Source organism: Macaca fascicularis, chromosome 11 (assembly GCF_037993035.2).
Source record: "Macaca fascicularis isolate 582-1 chromosome 11, T2T-MFA8v1.1".
NCBI classification, from domain to species: Eukaryota; Metazoa; Chordata; class Mammalia; order Primates; family Cercopithecidae; genus Macaca; species Macaca fascicularis.
This window is the reverse complement of record NC_088385.1, coordinates 115,751,981-115,772,460: the sequence shown is the minus strand read 5'-3', so window position 1 is coordinate 115,772,460 and position 20,480 is coordinate 115,751,981. Positions and strand designations below refer to the sequence as shown.

At 47.8% G+C, this 20,480-nt stretch overlaps 1 protein-coding gene across 4 annotated transcripts in view; it reads left to right on the top strand.

Annotated features, from left to right (window-relative positions):
* Positions 1-12,007, top strand: part of SVOP (SV2 related protein) — a 101,070-nt gene extending 89,063 nt beyond the window's left edge. For 3 of the 4 annotated variants that reach the window (XM_065524765.2, XM_005572172.5, XM_065524764.2), the window contains 5 exons: positions 139-246; positions 3,156-3,267; positions 4,750-4,831; positions 6,992-7,081; positions 10,136-12,007. In XM_065524765.2, the coding sequence (XP_065380837.1) occupies positions 139-246; positions 3,156-3,267; positions 4,750-4,831; positions 6,992-7,081; positions 10,136-10,342 (599 nt within the window). In that variant the 3' untranslated portion in view covers positions 10,343-12,007. The remainder of the gene's footprint in view (positions 1-138; positions 247-3,155; positions 3,268-4,749; positions 4,832-6,991; positions 7,082-10,135) is intronic. The other variant, XM_045365879.3, reaches the window with a different exon arrangement.
* Positions 12,008-20,480: the final 8,473 nt, after the last annotated feature.

Below are 20,480 nucleotides of genomic sequence, written 5' to 3'. Positions count from 1 at the left end.
ATATGTCTGTCTCTGAGTCTGGGCTCTTTCTATGGCATCTAAACTGGATCATCCCAGGGAAGGAGGTATGGGGATCAGGAAGGTGCGATTCCAGACTCTGTATATGACTCCCCCTCTCTTTCTGTCTCCCAACCCCAGTCTCCAGTCGTAAGAAGGCAGTAGAGGCAAAATGCAGCCTGGCCTGCGAGTACCTGAGTGAGGAGGATTACATGGACTTACTGTGGACCACCCTCTCTGAGTTTCCAGGTGAGGGACCTGTGCAAGGTGAAGCTGTGTCAGGCAAGCCTGGGAATATGGCAGTTGTTCAGCCAGTGGCTCTGTCTGCTCTACCTGGAAGAAAATCCCATTTTTAGTCAGCAAGGGACTTTGTTTTTCAATTGTTAACTATAAGTTGTCAAGAACTGTGAAGGGGCTGAGATGTTACCCTACTTGAAGGCTGTCAAGTTAAGCTGCCCAGTTTCATGCATGCTGGTGGAAGACATGAGACTTCTGGGTCAGAGACAAAAGACTATTATAGCAAGCAGCTTGAGTAATACCTTGGTGACTCTTTCCCTTGCCCCCAAGTCCCACAGGGATGATGAGGAAGGACCCAGGTGGAGGCTACACATGCAATGGACTTACAGCACAGCTGGGGAACCCCAAGCTTAGGGAACCCAAATATTTTATAATGGCCTGCCAGAAACCTCCCTAAGGGAGACATCATCTTTATATTGGACAATAAGCAAACCTGCCCTTTGCTCCAGAGGGAAACAGTATCTGTATCTTCCAAGGTTGTTTGCTATACAAACAACTCTGACATGGTAGCCTGGACCAAAAGGGCAGCTGGTTCCTCTGCTCATAAGATGTGTAGAAATATGAGAAACCCATGGAGAATCATCCTCCAACACTAGGCACACTGGAAAGGAACAGTAGAGTGTCAAAAATCCAGACAAGCATGTGATGCAAAGGTGATCTATCTTTTTTTTTTCTTTTAAGAGGAATAATTATTACAACTGCAATAACATCTAGTACTTATTGAGCGCCTATTGTATGCCAAGGCCTGTGTTAAATGTCTTACAGATGCAATCTCATTTAATCTTGTGAAGTCGTTTAGTTATTCCCATTTTACAACTGAAGAAACTGAGGCTCAGAGTGGTGACATAATTTGCCCAGTGTAGCAGAAACTGTTCCCACAACTTGCAACTGCCAGGATTATGTGCCTGAAGACTATCTCAGAAGGAATGAGAAGTCTCTGTATCTAAAGCAGGCAAGGCAGCTGGAAGTGCCAAGGAGTTAGCACCTGGGAGCAGCCTTTGAACAATACTGTGGGATTTGGTGGACAAATACCCCAGCGTTCTTGCCCATCAGCAGGAAAACTCCAAGGCACATGTTCTACGCTGGCTTTTGAGTCCCCCAGTGGAATTCAGCTCCAATTGCCCACAGTAATAACTTGCTTGGTACCCACCTTTTGTTAGTTGCATTCCCTTCCCAAATTTACTTCCCCACTCTCCTGCTGGTCCTTTCTTGGATTACTTCCCAAGTCGATGCCTTGCACTGGCATCCTTGTCCCAGGGGTAGGTTCTGGGAAAACCCAACTATGATACTGAGTACTCCACAGCAGGCAGCACTGAGAGCTGTGCTCCCACCCTAGAATTCATAGTCTTCAGTCCCATACTACACTGTCTGTCTTTCCTCTAAAACCCTTTCCCCACATAGCTTAGTAGGTAAGAACCAAGGCTCAGAAGTTAAACTCAGCATTTGCAATCTCCATTTCTGTGACTTTAAGAAAGTCACATTACGTGACATTTCTGTAACTGGAAGCAGTCACCATTTCTGTGATTTTACCTCTCTGAAACTCAGATTCTTCTTTCTTTATTTGCTATGTGTATTGTTTTATTTGATTTTGTTCACTGATGTGTCCCAACCTCGTAGAACAGTTCCTGACCACAGTAGGCTCTCCTTGGCTGAATAACTGTGGAAAAATGCTATTTGATAAATTAATAGCATTTATTTTAGAGGATCGTTCTGATGACTAAACAAGATTATGGATGTAAAAATGGGGCCGGGTGTGGTTGCTCACACCTGTAATCCCGGAGATTTGGGAGGCCAAGGCGGGCAGATCACCTGAGGTCAGGAGTTCGAGAGCAGCCTGGCCAACATGGTGAAACCCCATCTCTACTAAAACTACAAAAGTTAGCTGGGCATAATAGCGTGCATCTGTAGTCCCAGCTACTCAGGAGGCTGAGGCACAAGAATCGCTTGAACCCAGGAGGCAGAGATTGCAATAAGCTGATATCGCACGTACCACTGTACCCAAGCCTGGGTAACAGAGCAAGGCTCTGTCTCGAAAAAAAAAAAAAAAAAAGATGTAAAAATACTTAGCTTAAATTCAATTATTATTATTACTAATAAGCACTATGCTATACTGCCTCTACTGAGGTAGAATGTGTTGTTTTTTAGGCTCATTTATAGATGAAGAAAATGAGGCTCAGAGAAGGTAAGGGACTAGTCCAAGACCACATGGCAAGTTAAAGGCAAAATGAGGCATTAGAACCCAGGCATTCTGTTCCCTGGATTCAGTGAATGCCACCATTCAGGCTCCTGATGGTGCCTGGGTTAGTTTTCTATTGCCAGGTAACAAATCATCCTGAAAATGTAGTGGCTTAAAACAATGCACACTTATGATCTCACAGTTGCTGTGGCTTCTCTGGGTGTTCTACTTCAGCATATTTCATGTGACTGACTGCAATCAAGGCATTGGCCCAGGGTCTGTAGTCTCATCTGAAAGCTCAGCTGGGGCAGGATCCACTCCCATGCTTACTCACGTGGTTGCTGGCAAGATTCCATTCCTTGAAGGTTTTTGCACTGAGGGCCTCAGTTCCTTGCCGGCTGTTGGCCAGAGGCTACCTTCAGTTCCTTGCCAGTTGGCCTTCTCCATTAAAGCAAATACATGAGAAGGGCCAGGGAGAGAAAACACCAAGATAGAAGTCACAGTCTTTTATCACCTGACCTCACAAGTGACATCTTATCACTTCTGCTGTCTTCTAGTCATTAGAAGTCAGTCACTAGGTCTAGTCCACCCTCCAGGGGAGGGGATGGTACAGGCTGTACTACCAGGGTGGAGGGCATTGGGAATCACGTCAGAAGCTGCCTATCTCTCCCCACTCCCCTTCCAGGTGTCCTTGTGACTCTGTGGATTATTGACCGCCTGGGGCGCAAGAAGACCATGGCCCTGTGCTTCGTCATCTTCTCCTTCTGTAGCCTCCTGCTGTTTATCTGTGTTGGAAGGTAGGCGATCTGCAGGCCTAGGTGTGAGTATGGGCACAGGTGGAGGTGCGGGTGCAGGTGTGGGTGCAGGCCCAGGTAGAGGTGCAGGCCAGATGTTAGTGTAAGCCCAGGTGGAGGTGCAGGCCCAAGTGTGGGTGTAGGTGTGTGTACGGCTACAGGTACAGGTGTGAGTGCAGGTGTTGGTGTATGCCCAGGTATAGATGCAGACTCAGGTGTGTGTATAGGCCCAAGTGTGGGCACAGGTGTGGGTGCAGGCCCAGGTATGGGTGCAGGCCCAGGTATGGGTGCAGGTGTGGTGCAGGCCCAGGTGTGGGTATAGGCCCAAGTGTGGGTGCAGGTGTAGGTGCAGGCCCAGGTGTGGGTGTAGGTGTGGGTACAGGCCCAGGTGTGGGTATAAGCCCAAGTGTAAGTACAGGTGTGGGTGAGGCTCAGGTGTGGGTATTGGCCCAAGTATGGGTGCAGGTGTGGGTGCAGGTGGGGGTGCAGGTGGGGGTGCAGACCCAGGTGTGAGTGTAGGCCCAAGTGTGGGTGTAGGTGTGTGTGCTGGCCCAGGTGTGGGTGTAGGCCCAAGTGTGGGTACAAGTGGGGGTGCCGGTGTCAGTGCAGGCCCAGGAGTGGGTGCAGAAACAGGCAAAGGTACAGGTGCTCACTAGGACTGAGGCTCATGGCTGCCTCACAACTGGATAAAAGATCAGGCCTAGGGAGGGGCCTCTGATGGGGGTTGTAGTCAGGGGGGAACTTTGGCTCCAGTTTTGCTCTAATGATGCCAAATTTAGACTTTTGATATCATCTCCCAGTGGGATCATAAATGTAGCTATTTATGTATATGTTAAAACTGTTAACTTGTTCAATAGAAATATTTCAAATAGGCCCTGTTTTGTAATTCCATTTTAACATTTCTCCATTTTTCCATTTGCCAAGAACCTCAAAATATGGAAATGGCTTATGCCTCTCTTGATCTCTAAGAGGCCCCAGACCATACCCAATGAGGAATCTGTAGGCCACCTCCTGGTCTGAGGAAGGTTGGGAGATGTAGCTTCGACCCTGAAATTTTGGTGTTCTGGAACATTTATGGGAACAATGGGACAGAGGGTTGGGATCAGAATTATCCTAAGAATACTGAATAGTGGTTTACTTTCCCCAGCTCAGCTGGCCCCTGGCTCAATTCCTGCTCCGCCCCCAGCCAAGTTCCTGTCTGAGCTTTCCACTATTTATGTCACTTCTCCCTAATCTTGTGCCCATCCTGGGCACCACAGGTGTTCCCATCTCTCAGCCTGGTACTTTGAAGAATGATGAACTTACAAAAGCAGGACTGTCAAGATGATACTGAAATATGTGTGCCCACATGTCTGTATCAATGAGCATCAGGGAGGGGTAACCTTTGCCTAATGCTAGGGCATTGACACTGCCTGGGAAGATAGGACTATGCTGAAACAAGCAGACAGAAAGCAATGCCATCATCTGCCTTTATCCTCCTCCTAGAAATGTGCTCACTCTGTTACTCTTCATTGCAAGAGCGTTTATTTCTGGAGGCTTTCAAGCGGCATATGTTTACACACCTGAGGTAGGAGGGGTGTCTGGGAGCTGCTGGGAAATGGGCGGTGGTGGGAGAGTGGCTGTGGGGGATGCTCTGCTTCCAGAAACCATTAAAAAGAATGAGATGGTGGGCGCAGTGGCTCACGCCTGTAATCCCAACACTTTGGGAGGCCAAGGCGGGAGGATCACTTGAGCCTGGAAGTGTGAGACCAGCCTGAGCAACATAGCAAGACCCTCTCTCTAAAAAAGTGAAATAAAAATTAGCCAGGCTGTGGTGGTGCACACCTGTAGTTCCAGCTACTCAGAAGGCTGAGGCGGGAGGATCACTTAAGCCCAGGAGTTGAAGGCTGCAGTGAGCCATGATCATGCCACTGCACTCCAGCCTGGGCAACAGAGCAAGACCCTATCTCAAAAAAAAAAAAAAAAGAACGATGTGGATGTCTGTGTATTGATGTGGATAGGATTTTAAGACATACTACTGAATGGAAGAGGCAAATTGCAGAATAATATGTATGACATGATACCATTTATGTATTTTTAAAATACTGTATTTTCCATATGTATATTTTTGAACATATCTGGGAAGATACATTCCAAAGATATCACTAATAGTAGGGTCCTATGGGGAGAATTTTCCCGGCAGAGGGAGTGGATCAAGAGAGAATTTAGGCATTTTGATTTTTTTACGAGGAGAATATATTTCTATATTGTTTATGTAATTGAGTGAATTGAAATATCATGTATAAATGCATATGGTATGAACTCAAAAAGTATGTGCTGAATAAGTAAGTGAATGAAGACATATGTGCTATATACAATCCAGAAAAAGCTAGAGGAATATACATAAAAAATGGAACAAATCTCTTGAATGTTGAGAACCTCAATGAGTTTTATATTTTCCTCTTCATGTTTTTATTCTTTGCAAGCTTCCTATACTGAGCATTGCACTTGTTAAAACATGCTAGCTAATGTAACAGAGAACCCCCAAAGTGGAGTGTTTGACACAAGAGCAGCTTCTCACTTGCAAAAAGCCCAGGCCAGCCACAGTGGTTCACGCCTGTAAACCTAGCACTTTGGGAGGCCGAGGCGGGTGGATCGCTTGAGCTGAGGAGCTCAAGACCAACCTGGGTAACATGGTGAAACCCCATCCCTAAAAAACATACCAAAATTATCTGGGAGTGGTGGCACATGCCTGAGGTCCCAGCTACTCAGGGTGGGGCTGAGGTGGGAGGATCATCTGAGCCCGGGGAGGTTGAGGCTACAGTGAGCTGTGATTGTGCCATTGCACTCCAGCCTGAATGACAGAGTGAGACCCTGTCTCAAATAAGTAAATAAAAGAGTCCAATATGGGTGTTCTAGGTTGGGGGACAGCTTTCCTCCTTCAGTGATTTGGGGACCCAGGCTCCTCGCATTGTGTGCCTTTCTTATCCAGGGATCTTGCCCCAGGGGACATTTGGCAATGCCTGGCAATATTTTGGATTGTCATAAGGTGGCAGGGGGAGGCAGAAGTGCTACTGGTATCTCGTGGGTACAGGCCAGGATGCTGCTGAACATCCTACAGGGCACAGCAAACCCCACCCCATGACAAAGAATGAGCCATCCCAAAACGTCCATAGTGTTCAGGCTGAGAAGCCCTGGCTTAGGGCCATGGAGTCCTCCTCCCAGCCAGCAGACATGGGAAAGGAGAGGAGAAAACGCACCCTTCTTAATTACCTCGGCCTGGAAGATGCACAATCCCTTCTCACTTTGCCTAGGGAAGAAAGAGGCATGTGGCCTCTACTGGGTACAAGCTGAGAGAGTGTAAACATTTCCATCTCTCTCTTTATGAAATCCCTTGAAAGCCGGTGACCCAGGCTTCAAGGTGAACTCATGAAAAGAAGGTGGAGAGCAACCCCTGAATTCTGAACTTGTGGCAGTTCCTGGTGGAGGAGTCTTTGGGGAGCCCCCCAGGATAGAGTGGACCGCTTTACTGGGTTCCCACCCACAGCTCAGCCTCTTGCCCTAGTTCTGAGTTGAACCTCCTGTGCCCTTTGGGGTGAGGATTCCTTTCCCTTAAGGGCGTAACCAACACTGGCGGGATTTGCCCTAACTTCAGGCCTGCCCCTGGGGTTGGTCCTATCAGCCTGGAGCTGGAGCGGTGGGAGGAACCTGAATGTCCCCATGCCCATATCCAGCTGCTGTGTTTCAGGTCTACCCCACGGCAACGCGGGCCCTCGGCCTGGGCACCTGCAGTGGCATGGCAAGAGTGGGTGCTCTCATCACTCCGTTCATTGCCCAGGTAGGTGACGCCCCCAAATACAGAGGGGTGGGAGGGTGACAAAACCCCATGCACAGGAAGCAGTTACTACATGCCGACGGCCCCCAGAGCCCTCAGGGTGCATTTGCTCATTTTATCCTAACAACACACCCGAGGACAGAAGAAATATTGCCTGCAGATGAGAAAACAGAGGCTCAAGGGCTAAAATGACACGCCCAAGGTCATGCAGCTGGAAAGCAGACAATCCAGGAGTCAAACCCACGTCTTCCCTGTGAAGAAAATCCTTGGGCTGCCATATGATTTGCTTAAAAAAAATTTTGGATGAAAACAAGTGGGCCACTGTGAGCAAATTAGTGCAAGAATAGAAAACCAAATATCGCATGTTCTCTTGGGAGCTAGACATTGAATACACATAGACATAAAAATAGGAGTAATGGACAGTGGGGACCACTAGACTGGGGAGGAAGGGTGGGAGTCATGGGCTGAAAAATCCACTTATTGGGTACTGTGCTCACTACCTGGGGGATGGGGTCATTTGAACCCCAAACTTCAGCATCATGCAATATACCCGTGTAACAAACCTGCAGTGGACCCCTTAAACTATGATAAAAGTTGAATTTTTTTTTTGAGACGGAATCTCACTCTGTCACCCAGGATGGAGTACAGTGGCGCGATCTCCGCTCACTGAGACCTCTGCCTCCCAGATTCAAGCGATTCTCCTGCCTCAGCCTTCCAAGTAGCTGGAATTACAGGCGCCTGCCACCACGCCCGGCTAATTTCTGTATTTTTAGTAGAGACGAGGTTTCACCACCTTGGCCAGGATGGTCTCCATCTCTTGACCTCGTGATCTGCTCGCCTCGGCCTCCCAAAGTGCTGGGATTGCAGACATGAGTCACTGTGCCTGGCCGAATTTTTTTTTTTTTTTTTTTTTTTTTAAACAAAAGGAAAGAAGGGTTGGGTGCTGTGTCTCATGCCCATAATTCCAGCAGTTTCAGAGGCTGAGGTGGGCGGATCACTTCAGGTCAGTAGTTTGAGACCAGCCTGGCCAACATGGTGAAACCCCCATCTCTACTAAAAATACAAAAGTTAAGTAGGTGTGGTGGCCTGTAATTCCGGCTGAGGCACAAAAATCGCTTGAACCCAGGAGGCAGAGGTTGCAGTGAGCCAAGATTGCGCCATCTACACTCTGGCCTGGGTGATGGAGTGAGACCGTGTCTCAAAAAGAAAAAAAAAAAAGGAAACAAAACAAGTACGCCGACACAATTTAGTGGAAAACAAATAAATATGCCAGTTCCTGCTTTTTGAATTAGATAATTAGACGTCACTGCAAAATTTTGCAACTCTTCGTGTGTCATGAAGCATTTGTATCTAGAGATCTTAGTAAGTCTTTCTGCTTTTTGAAAATCCAGGTTTTTTTCTGTTTGCATCACTTTTTTATTGAGGTAAACGTCACATAACAAAATTAACCATCTTAAAGGGAACAATTCAGTTGCATTCAGCACATTCACAGCGCTGGGCAACCACTGCTTCTATCTAGTTCCAAAACATTCTCATCACCCCAAAATAAACCCCTGGATCCACTAAGCAGTCACTCCTCATTCCCCACTTCCCCCAGGCTCCTGGCAACCACCCATCTGCTTTCTGTGGATTTGCCAAGTCTGAATATTTCAGAGAAACAGAATTTAAAGACATGTTTAGCCAAGTGTGTCGGTTCTACTTTGGTGCTGGCCATTGTGTGGCACTCCTAACTGATACTGGCTGAGAGCTCACCATGTGCCTGCACGGTGCCAGGTGCTCCCAGGTTCTTCTTCTTAGGAAGTGACATCACTCTACACCCATTTGGCAAATGAAAAAATGGGCTGGGTGCGGTGGCTCACAGCTGTAATCCTAGGAGTTTGGGAGGCCGAGGTGGGTGGATCATTTGAGGTCAGGAGTTCAAGACCAGTGTGGCCAACATGGTGAAACTCCGTCTCTACTAAAAATACAAAAAAATTAGGCAGGTGTGGTGGCTCGCGCTTGTAGTCCCAGCTACTCGGGAGGCTGAGGCAGAAAAATTGCTTGAACCCTGGAGTCGGAGGTTGCAGTGAGCTGAGATTACACCACTTACACCACTGTACTCCAGCCTGGGAGACAGAGCGAGACTCCATCTCAAAAAAAAAAAAAAAAGAAAAGAAAAGAAAATGGGACTCAGTTCCGCCATGTGGTTTGCCATATGCCAAAAGCTAGGAAGCTGGCACAGGCACTGCACTGTTCCAGAGGAGAGAAGAGTTATAAGGAGCCCAGACTCAAGCTTAGCAGACCCAAGTTCAAATCCCAGCCCCATCCTTATTATGTGTATGAACTTGGGTAGGAACCACTTATCCTCTTTGAGCCTCAGTTTTCTCCTTTGTAGAATGGGGATGAAGTACTTAGCTCATAGGGCTGTGGCATGACATCTGTGTTGGTCCATTTTGTGTTGCTTTAAAGGAATACCTGGTTGGGCACGGTGGCTCACACCTGTAATCTCAGCACTTTGGGAGGCCAAGGCGGGTGGATCACTTGAGGTCAGGAGTTCGAGACCAGCCTGCCCAACATGGAGAAACCCCGTCTCTACTAAAAATACAAAATTAGCCAGGCGTGGTGGCGCATGCCTGTAGTCCCAGTTACTTGGGAGGAGAATCGCTTGAACCTGGGAGATGGAGGTTGTGGTGAGGCAAGATTGCGCCATTGTACTCCAGCCTGGGCAACAAGAACGAAACTCCATCTCAAAAAAAAAAAAGGATACTTGAGACCAGGTAATTTATGAAGAAAAGAGATTTATTTGACTCATGATTCTGCAGACTGTACAAGCATGGTACCAGCATCTGCTTGACTTCTGGTGAGGCCTCAGGAAGCTTTTACTCATGGAGGAAGGTGAAGGAGGGGCAGGCGTGTCACAAGGAGAGAGAGGGACAAAGAGGGAGAGGAGGGAATCACCAGATTCTTTTTAGCAACCAAGTATCATGAGAGGCCTGATGTTACTAATACTATTTGATGGTTGGCGCTGTCTGTGCTTCAGAAGGGATACATTCACCGACCCATGTTTCCTTCCCCTAGGTGATGCTGGAATCCTCTGTGTACCTGACTCTGGCAGTTTACAGTGGCTGCTGCCTCCTGGCTGCCCTGGCCTCCTGCTTTTTGCCCATCGAGACCAAAGGCCGAGGATTGCAGGAGTCCAGCCACCGGGAATGGGGCCAGGAGATGGTCGGCCGAGGAATGCACGGTGCAGGTGTTACCAGGTCGAACTCTGGCTCTCAGGAATAGTGACCGATGGGGGACTGTGCTGGTCTTTGAGGCTGCAGAGCTCGGGGGGCTGGCGGGCCCTAACCGGGGCACTGATTGTCACTGCCGACATCAAGAACTCACCCAAGAGTACGACCTGGACCAACAAGGTTTTATGTCTTGAATCAGTTTGCTCATCTTCATTGAGGTCCACCCAGGGATGGGGAGATACTTGCTCTAGGGGGTTCTCTGTATATGTGGTGAAAGGTTTGTTCATAACCTGTGGATCTACATGGGAAAACTACCCATATTAGGAGGGTCTGGTGATGCCAGCAACCAATCAGACACCACCCAGAGTCACCTGGCCACACCCTCAGTGAACAACCAAAAGATTTCTCTGTAGATACCGTCCAGGCTCAGGCCCATGTGACACCTGCTGTCCACCCACCAGACCTGTTCAGTAGGTTTCCCCCACACCCACCGACCCAGGCTTTCTTCTTTGAAATGACAGGTGATCTAGGTGTGATCTGAGCAGCTATTTCCTGACAGGGGCCCCCTGTTTGCCTCCCTAGAACCTGACCAGTGGATTCTCTGGCAGATGGACATGGTGCATTCAAACTGGAGCTACGTGCCCCCACCCAGCCCCCTTGGGAGTTGCCATTGTTGGCACCAAGAGATCCAGATGTGTCCCTGGGGACAGCTGGACTTGCACCAGGTGACCTCAGAATGCTGTTACCCCCTGGGAACTGAGGACTGAGGCCAAAGTGAATCAAGCTCAAGCCAGAGCAGGGGCCTCCCCTTCTGAGGCAGCGAAGGCCACGGTTCCAGCTTCTTTCCTGGCCCCCTCCTTGGTCAGGTTGAATGGTGACCTTTTTTTTTTTTTTTTTTTTTTTTTTTTGAGACAGAGTCTTGCTCTGTCGCCCAGGCGGGAGTGCAGTGGTGGAATCTCGGCTCACTGCAACTCTGCCTCCCGGGTTCAAGCAATTCTCCTGTCTCAGCCTCCCGAGTAGCTGGGATTACAGGTGCCCACCTGTACTTTTTTAGTAGAGACAGGGTTTCACCATGTTAGCCAGGCTGGTTTTGAACTCCTGACCTCAAGTGATCCACCTGCCTCGGCCTCCCACAGTGCTGGGATTACGGGTGTGAGCCACTGCACCCCGCCTGAATGATGACTCTTGAGGGGAAAAAGTTTACTCAGGTTGCAGGTACAAAATCCAAAATCCAGGGCTTTGGGTTTTGTGCATGGGTAGACAGCTGAATGGGCAGAGAAACCAAAAGGATGCTTCACCCACCATCTCGTCCCATGGGAATCAGGGGACCAGGATTCCCTGCTGTGAAGCTGCTCCTCTGTCCAGGGCCATCTTGGTCATTACCCAAAGGCAGCCCCTGGGGTTCCATTCATGGAGCCTGCTGTGGAGTGGAGAGAGGTGGGAGGACTCAGGTGTATGAAATGTATATATTTTCAAAGGAAGAGGAGGGAGGCCAATTGGTTTTGAGTTGGTCTCCGCAGGCGACATCACTTCCGGGATTTGGTTTACTGGAGCCTTTTTTCCCCATGGTGAAGGCAGGGGACCTAGACAAGGAGGGAAGAAGCTGGCAGATCCCATCAAAGGCCAGAACAGACTGACCTACTGCTTGAAGTAAACATTGCAAGGAAGCCAATTTGTGCGTTCATCTCTTATTAAAACATGTCAGTGATGGACATTGCAAGAGCCTAAGTTGATTCATTGTCATCATGTCCTAGTGACAGTCCAGCCTAACGGTCTTCCTACCTTTGTTCATCGAAATTCATCTCAATGCTTTAGTATGATAATCTCCTTTCCAATGAGTGGGGAAAGATGCACCATTGGCCGCCAACATTGTGGCTGTGCCTGTTGGAAACAACACTTTCTTCTAATGGTGTGCAGGTCATGATGGGGGACTTCTTCCAGCTCAAGTTCTAGATCAACTGCAAACAATACTGTGTCTCTAAAATATGGGCCGCAGCCCCCTCGACCCAGGCAGTTGGAGAGGAGACAGCTTGGCAGATCTCTGTCTCTCTCTGACAACCACATTTCCTTGAACCACGCGTGGCTGTAGCTCTAATTATTTCCAGACAGCTGAGCTTTCCTGGGTAACACAGAACTTGTGCTTGTTTCTTTTGCCTTCCGGCTGGTCAGATGCTGCTGGATGATCATGTCCATTCCCTCACCCTAGAATAACCCAGTGGCGCTGGGGGCTAGGTGGGGATAGAGTACTTGGTGGGCAGGAATATTTCCCAGAGACTAGGGTAAAGGGGTTTACAATTGAGGGCTTTCTCTATTTGAGAAAGTGAAAGTTAAAAACTCTTGCTGGGCGCTATGGCTCACACCTGTAATCCCAGCACTTTGGGAGGCCGAGGCAGGCGGATCACAAGGTCAGGAGATCGAGACCATCCTGGCTAACATGGTAAAACCCCGTCTCTACTAAAAATTAAAAAAAAAAAAATTAGCCGGACATGGTGGCGGGTGCCTGTAGTCCCAGCTACTTGGGAGGCTGAGGCAGGAGAATGGCGTGAACCTGGGAGGCGGAGCTTGCAGTGAGCTGAGATTGCACCACTGTACTCCAGCCTGGGCGACAGAGCAAGACTCCATCTCAAAAACAAAACAAAACAAAAAACAACAACAAAAAAACCTCATTGCCTTCTAAATAGCCTGCCCTGTTCAAAAAATCAATATTATCAAATGATATAAGAGCTATCACAAAAGGCACCCCAACCTCTGAATACGTGAGACCTTTAGCTGAAGACATTTGTATCTAATTTTGAACAATCCTATTTAAAAAGCTCCTGTTTTCATTAATGGAAATGCCATGTTTCTCTCAGAGTTAGGAAAGATCTCAGAAAGTGGCAAAATATATTTAGTGTAGCCAGAGCTATGTATTTCTGTCTTTCTCTTACTTCAAGTATTCTGAAAAACATATAACAGACCTTGGTGGTGTTCACAATGGGATGAAACAGTATCTTAGGAATTGACTTTGAAATGAGTATGAATATTCATTGTTTTTAATATAATATTAAGCAACAGAAAGCCTTGAATGATGAGATCAAAAGTCTCCCCTGCCATTACTTTCAACGGCAAAAACTGCAATTACTTTTTTTTTTTGAGACGGAGTCTCAGCTCACTGCAACTCCACCTCCCAGGTTCAAGTGATTCTCCCGTCTCAGCCTCCCGAGTAGCTGGGATTACGGTGCCCAGCTTGACGCTTGGCTAATTTTTGTATTTTTAGTACAGACAGGTTTCACCATGTTGATCAGGTTGGTTTCAAACTCCTGACCTCAAGTGATCCGTCCACCTCAGCCTCCCAAATGCAATTACTTTTGCAACAACCTAATAACAGTAATCCCAGTCAATAGTTGCTTAAACCATTAGAACCAAAACCAGGCAGAGATCAGAGAAGGTTCAACATGTAACAATGTTATCAAGAACCCAGCTTCTTTTTGCCTTTCCTTGTCACCATCCTCTGCATTTTGGCCATTTGACCCTGTGCTTGAAACCTCATGGTCACAAAATGGCTGCCCCTGTGCTGGACATCATATTTATTTTCAAAGAAAGTAGAATGGGAAAGGAGCAGTCATAAAACGTTTTCTTTCAGAAGAGTCTGTTGGTTTTGGTTAGAAAAGGAAGTCCCCCAGCAGATTTACCATTGCTTCTCATTGATCCGACCTGGGTGTCATGTCCATCCCAGCACAAGTCCTGCTATGGGGCTGGAAGGAAGGGCCTACCAGCACCAAGGGATACCCACAGTCTCTTGAACACAAAATTGGGATTCTGTTAGCACAGAAGAAGGATAGCAATGGCTGTTGAATAGGTGATGGTTGCAAGGAGCCTGCCATGGATGTGTAGGCCACAGAGCTCTCATCAGTGCTGTTTTGTGGCCAGGAACAGAAATTCTACTCAGGGTAATTAAAATTAAGGAACAGAGCTTTATTATAAGACTGGGATCAGTAGTTAATTTCCTACAGGGGAAATTCAGGGAATGTAAATCAGTGAAATGGAAAAGGTATAAGGACAAGAGAAACGCCAGCGCTGTCTGCAGCGGGTGGCCGCAACTCCCTTCCAGCTGATGCTGTTCCACCATGGGTCCAGTGGGACCAGATCTTCCAATGTTCAAGAGAGGAGTCTAGGATTTTCTGTGAAATCTCCAAATATTAGTATATTTGATCAAAAATGTTCAAATGATGTGTGAGTTCAATAAAATGCATCTGCAGTGCAGCTTTGGTTGATGAGCTGATGGTTTGTAGCCTCTGACAGTTTAGAGAGATTGCATAGGAATAAAGTACAGCCCGGTGTCATTCAGTGGAACAGGGATCTGGGGAACCACCAAGGCCCAAGACAGCTGCCCCTCTGAATCTGTAGCTCTTGTTTCTGCCCTTTTCTGCCAGAAACGAGTCTGGCTTCCTTCTGTTTCCTCATGGCTGCTGTGTATGCACCATCATGCACAGGGTCTCATAACTCAGCTCTGCAAACATACCTGACTCAGCTGCTCAGTGCCCCGCTCCCAGATCTTCAGGAAATGAAGCTGATTGGCCCAATTTAATGTTGGATTGAGTCCTGGTCCAATTAAGTTGGGTCAGGAAGGAGTGGTGGAGAGGTACAGACATGGCGGCATTGGCCTGCCCTTTGGCAGGGTGGCACAGACAATTGCTGGTATGCCTGGAATCTGCAGTGACATGTGCATACACTCTCAAGTCTGTTCATCAGAACTCTCTGACAGATCATAACGTGGCAAGTGGTCAGTATGCACGGAACATCCAGCATGTACTGGACATGATATTCAACACTGAGGATGCAAAACATCATAAGACATGGTCCTGGCTGGGTGCAGTGGCTCATGCCCATAATCCCAGCACTTTGGGAGGCTGATGCAGGAGGATCACTTAAGGCCAGGAGTTTGAGGCTGCAGTTAGCTTTGATCGCACCACAGCTTTCCAGCCTGAATGACAGAATGAGAGATCCTGTCTCTTAAAAAAACAAACAAACAAAAAACCCCGGGGGCAGTGGCTCATGACTGTAATCCCAGCACTTAGGAAGTCCAAATGGGAGGATTGCTTGAGCCCAGAAGTTTGAGACCAGCCTGGGAAACAATTCCACTCCCAGTAGCATCAAAACAAGTAAAATACTTAGGAATAAATTTAACAAATGCAGTATAAGACCTACAAACTACAAAACATTGCTGAAAGAAATTGAAGATCTAAATAAATGGAGAAACATTTCATATTCATGAATCAGAAGACCTAAAATTGTTAAGATGTCAACCCATACTCTACAAATGACCTATAGATTCAACACAATCCCTGTCAAACTCTCTCAGCTGACTTTGTTCTTTTTGTTTGTTTGTTTGTTTGTTTGTTTTGCAGAAATTGTCAAGCTGATTTTTTAAAATATATGTATTTGAGACAGAATCTTGCCCTGTCACCCAGGCTGGAGTGCAATGGTGTGATCTCAGCTCACTGCGACCTCCTCCCCCTGGGTTCAAGCAATTCTCCTGCCTCAGCCTCCCAAGTAGCTGGAATTACAGGTGTGCGCCACCATGCCCAGCTAATTTTTTGTATTTTTGGTAGAGACGTGGTTTCACCATGTAGTTCCTGCTAGTCTTGAACTCCTGGCCTCAAGTGATCTGCCAGCCTCTGCCTCCCAAAGTGCTGGGATTACAGGTGTGAGCCACCATGCCTAGCCTGCCAGGCTGATTTTAAACTCACACAGAAATGAAAATGACCCAGAAGAGCCAAAACAAAAATCTTGAAAAAGAGGAACAAAGTTAGAGGACTCACCCTTCCTGATTTTAAAATGTACTACAGGCCGGGCGCAGTAGCTCACGCCTGTAATCCCAGCACTTTGGGAGGCTGAGGCAGGCGGATCACGAGGTCAGGAAATCGAGACCATCCTGGCTAACACGGTGAAACCTCGTCTCTACTAAAAATATTTTTAAAAATTAGCTGGGCGTGGTGGCGGGCGCCTATAGTCCCAGCTACTCGGGAGGCTGAGGCAGGAGAATGGCGTGAACCCGGGAGATGGAGCTTGCAGTGAGCCAAGATCACACCACTGCACTCCAGCCTGGGTGACAGAGCGAGACTCCGTCTCAAAAAAAAAAAAGTAATACAGTGCTATGGAAATCAAGACAGTGTGGTACTAGCCATAAGATAGATCCATGGAATAGGGTCCAAAAATAAACCCATATATTTATTTTTATTTTTATTATGGAGACAGCATCTTGCTCTGTCATCCAGACTGGAGTGCAGTGGCACAATCACAGCTCACTGCAGCCTCGACTTCCCAGACTCCAACGATCCTCCCACCTCAGCCTCCCAAGTAGCTGGGACCAAAGGTGCGCACCACCATGCCCAGCTAATTTTTGTATTTTTGGTAGAGACAGGGTTTCGCCATGTTGCCCAGGGTGGTCTCGAATTCCTGAGCTCAAGTGATCCGCCCACCTAGCTCTCCCAGTGTTGGGATTAGAGGCATGAGCCACTGTGCCTGACCAAACCCATACATTTACAGTCAACTGATTTTCCACAAAGGTGCCAAGACGATTCAATGAGGAAAGAATAGCCTTTTCTAAATTCATCAAGCTGCCAAGAATTCACTGAAAATCTGGTTGCAAATTGCCTTCAGGACAGAAGTAGCAGTGTTAGGCAAAGGAAAAGTATAACATATCCTCGAATAACAGTTATTTCGTTACAACCTTGATGAGAAAAAAAAAATTCAGGCCAGGCGCGGTGGCTCAAGCCTGTAATCCCAGCACTTTGGGAGGCCGAGACGGGCGGATCACGAGGTCAGGAGATCGAGACCATCCTGGCTAACACGGTGAAACCCCGTCTCTACTAAAAGATACAAAAAACTAGCCGGGCAAGGTGGTGGGCGTCTGTGGTCCCAGCTACTCGGGAGGCTGAGGCAGGAGAATGGCGGGAACCCGGGAGGCGGAGCTTGCAGTGAGCTGAGATCTGGCCACTGCACTCCAGCCTGGGCGACAGAGCGAGACTCCGTCTCAAAGAAAAAAAAAAAAAAATCAATTCTGGCAGGGCCCACTGTCTGTGTGGAGCTTGCACGTTCTCTCCACGTCTGCAAGGGTGTTCTCAAGGTATCCGGTTTCCTCCCACACCCCAAAGATGTGCATGTGATGTTCATTCCTGTTTTTATTTTATTTTAAGTAATTTTTTAGGAGACAGAGTCTCGCTCTGTCACCCAGGCTGGAGTGCAGTGGTGTGGTCTAGGCTCACTGCAACCTCCGCCTCTTGGGTTCAAGCAATTCTTGTGCCTCAGCCTACCTAGTTGCTGGGATTACAGGTGTGCACCACCATGCCCAGCTAACTTTTTAGCAACGATGTTAAGTGAAGACTTCCTGTATAGAAATCAACCACTACAAAATCTACAGAACTATGTGGGATGCAGGATTTCCCCATGGTCCTTCTATTCTTAATTTTAGGATACATTTTCAAGGAGGTTCTTACCATTTGCAGAAAGAACAAGATGGTTTTTGGGTCTGAATGTGGAGTCTCCTGTCCCCATACAATTTTGAGAGTTCACTATATACTCAGTCCTATAGGATTTCTACTGACGGCTAGCCTTGGCTGGCAGGTAGGGATCATTCTCCCTAGACCAGGTGTCCCTAAAGTTTTTGGCACCAGGGACCAGTTTTGTGGAAGACAATGTTTCCACAGATGGGGTTCTGTGGGGGGCAGTGGTAGTTCAGGCATTAGATTTCTCATAAGGGGCCGAGGGTGGTGGCTCATGCCTGTAATCCCAGCACTTTGGGAGGCCAACGTGGGTGGATCACTTGAGGTCAGGAGTTCAAGAACAGCCTGGACAATATGGTAAAGACCTGCCTCTACTAAAAATACAAAAATTAGCCAGGTGTGGTGGCACACAACTGTAGTCCCAGTTACTTGAGAGGCTGAGGCAGGAAAATCACTTGAACCCAGGAGGCGGAGGGTTCAGTAAGCCGAGATGAAGCCACTGCACTCCAGCCTGGGCGAAAGAACCAGACTCAGTCTCAAAAAAACAAAACAAAACAAAACAAAACAAAAAAACAACAAATTCTCATAAGGAGCACACAACCTAGATCCCTCGCATGCACAGTTCACAACAGGGTTTGCACTCCTATGCTGCTGAGCTCACAGGAGGCGGAGCTCATGTGGTAATGCTCGCTCACCCACCGCCCCGTCCTGCTGTGCAGCCCAGTTCCTAACAGGCCACAGACCATTATCAGTCCACGGCCTGGGGACTGGGGACCCCTGCCCTTGGGGACCCCTGTCCTACAGACTTTTAGGTTGGGTAAAGAAATCACATTGGTCAAAAACTAAATGCTGGGTCTTACTCCAAGCACCAGGAAGTGCCCTTGCCCTGGGAGCCTTGTCAGAGTCCTCTCATCTTGGCCCAAATGTAGCTATGAGGAAGAGAGAGCTAGTTCCTTCCCAGTGTGCTTACAGAGAGAGTTGAGGAAGAGGCCCAACCCATCCCTTCACATCTACATATTCCCCACCCCTCCACCACCCCGCACCCTACCCCCTCCACAATTTGGATTCAGTCTTGTGTGGTAGTTGAAAGTGAAGCACTGGGCCTGGTGTGGTGGCTCACGCCTGTAATCCCAGCACTTGGGAGGCCGAGGTGGGCAGATCACAAGGTCAGGAGTTTGAGACCAGCCTGACCAACATGGTGAAACCCCGCCTCTACTAAAAACACAAAAATTAGCCGGGCATGGTAGTGTGTGCCTGTAATCCCAGCTACCTGTGAGGCTGAGGCAGGACAATTGCTTGAACCCGGGAGGTGGAGGATGCAATGAGTCAAGATCATACCACTGCACTCCAGCCTGGGCGAAAGAGCAAGACTCCATCGGGGGCGGGGAAAGAAAATGAAGCACTGGAATCGCATAGTTTCTGAGCCAGAATCTCCATTCTATCCCATCCCAGCTATTGACTTCAGGCTGCCTCGTTCTTTTCTTTTCTTTTCTCTCTCTCTTTCTTTCCATTCTTTCCTTCTTTCTTTCTTTCTCTTTCATTCTTTCTTCTTTTTTTCTTTTTCTTTTCTTTCTTTCTCTTTCTGTCTCTCTCTTTTTCTTTCTTTTCTTCTTTTTCTTTCTTCTTTTCTTTTTTCTTTTTTTTTTTTTTTGACAGAAACTCACTGTGTCACCCAGGCTGGAGTGCAGTGGCATGATCTCGGCTTACTGCAACCTCCACCTCCTGGGTTCAAGCGATTTTCCTGCCTCAGCCTCCAGAGTAGCTGGGATTACAGGCACCTGCCACCACGCCTGGCTAATGTTTTTATTTTTAGTAGAAACAGGGTTTCACCGTGTTGGTCAGGCTTGTGTCGAACTCTGACCTCAAGTGATCTACCTTCCTCGGCTTCCCAAAGTGCTGGGATTACAGGCATGAGCCACCGCACCCAGCCAGGCTGCCTTTCTGTGCCTCAGTCTTCTCACCTATGAAATGGGATAATAGCTACCTTATGAGGCATGTGTAAGGATTAAATGAGCAATATTTTGTAAGAGTTCAGCACAAAGTATGGTACCCAGATTGAATATATTAAGTTTTAGCTATAATAATAATTACTGGCTGGACGGGGTGACTCATGCCTGTGATCCCACCACTTTGGGAGGCTGAGGCAGGTGGATCACGAGGTCAGGAGTTCACGACCAGCCTAGCCAAGATGGTGAAACCCCGTCTCTACTAAAATACAAAAATTAGCCAGGCATGTTGGTGGGCACCTGTCATCCCAGCTACTCTGGAGGCTGAGGCTGAGAATTGCTTGAATCCGGGAGGCGAAGTTTACAGTGAGCTGAGATTGAGCCACTGCACTCCAGCCTGGGTGACAGAGTGAGACTCCGTCTCAAAATAATAATTATAATAATAACTGTTGTTGTTGTTGTTGTTGTTAGGACGGATGTCTACCTTAAATCTCGGCTCTCTCACCCTACTTAGCCTAGGCCTGGTCAGCACCATGGCAGATGCTTCATGAAACAACCCTCATGGAAATGGCATGGCATGGCAAGGGCCAACTGAGACCTCTTCACAGCACACAGGGGACTCCTGGGCCAAGATGCATGAGGCTTCCTAGGCTCTGGCCTTTCACCGAAACCCAGACAGGTGAGAATTCAGCCTTGGAGGCTGAGGCTGATAATTAGGGATGAAGATGCTAAGGGGTCTCCTCGGCTCATTTAAGGCTTT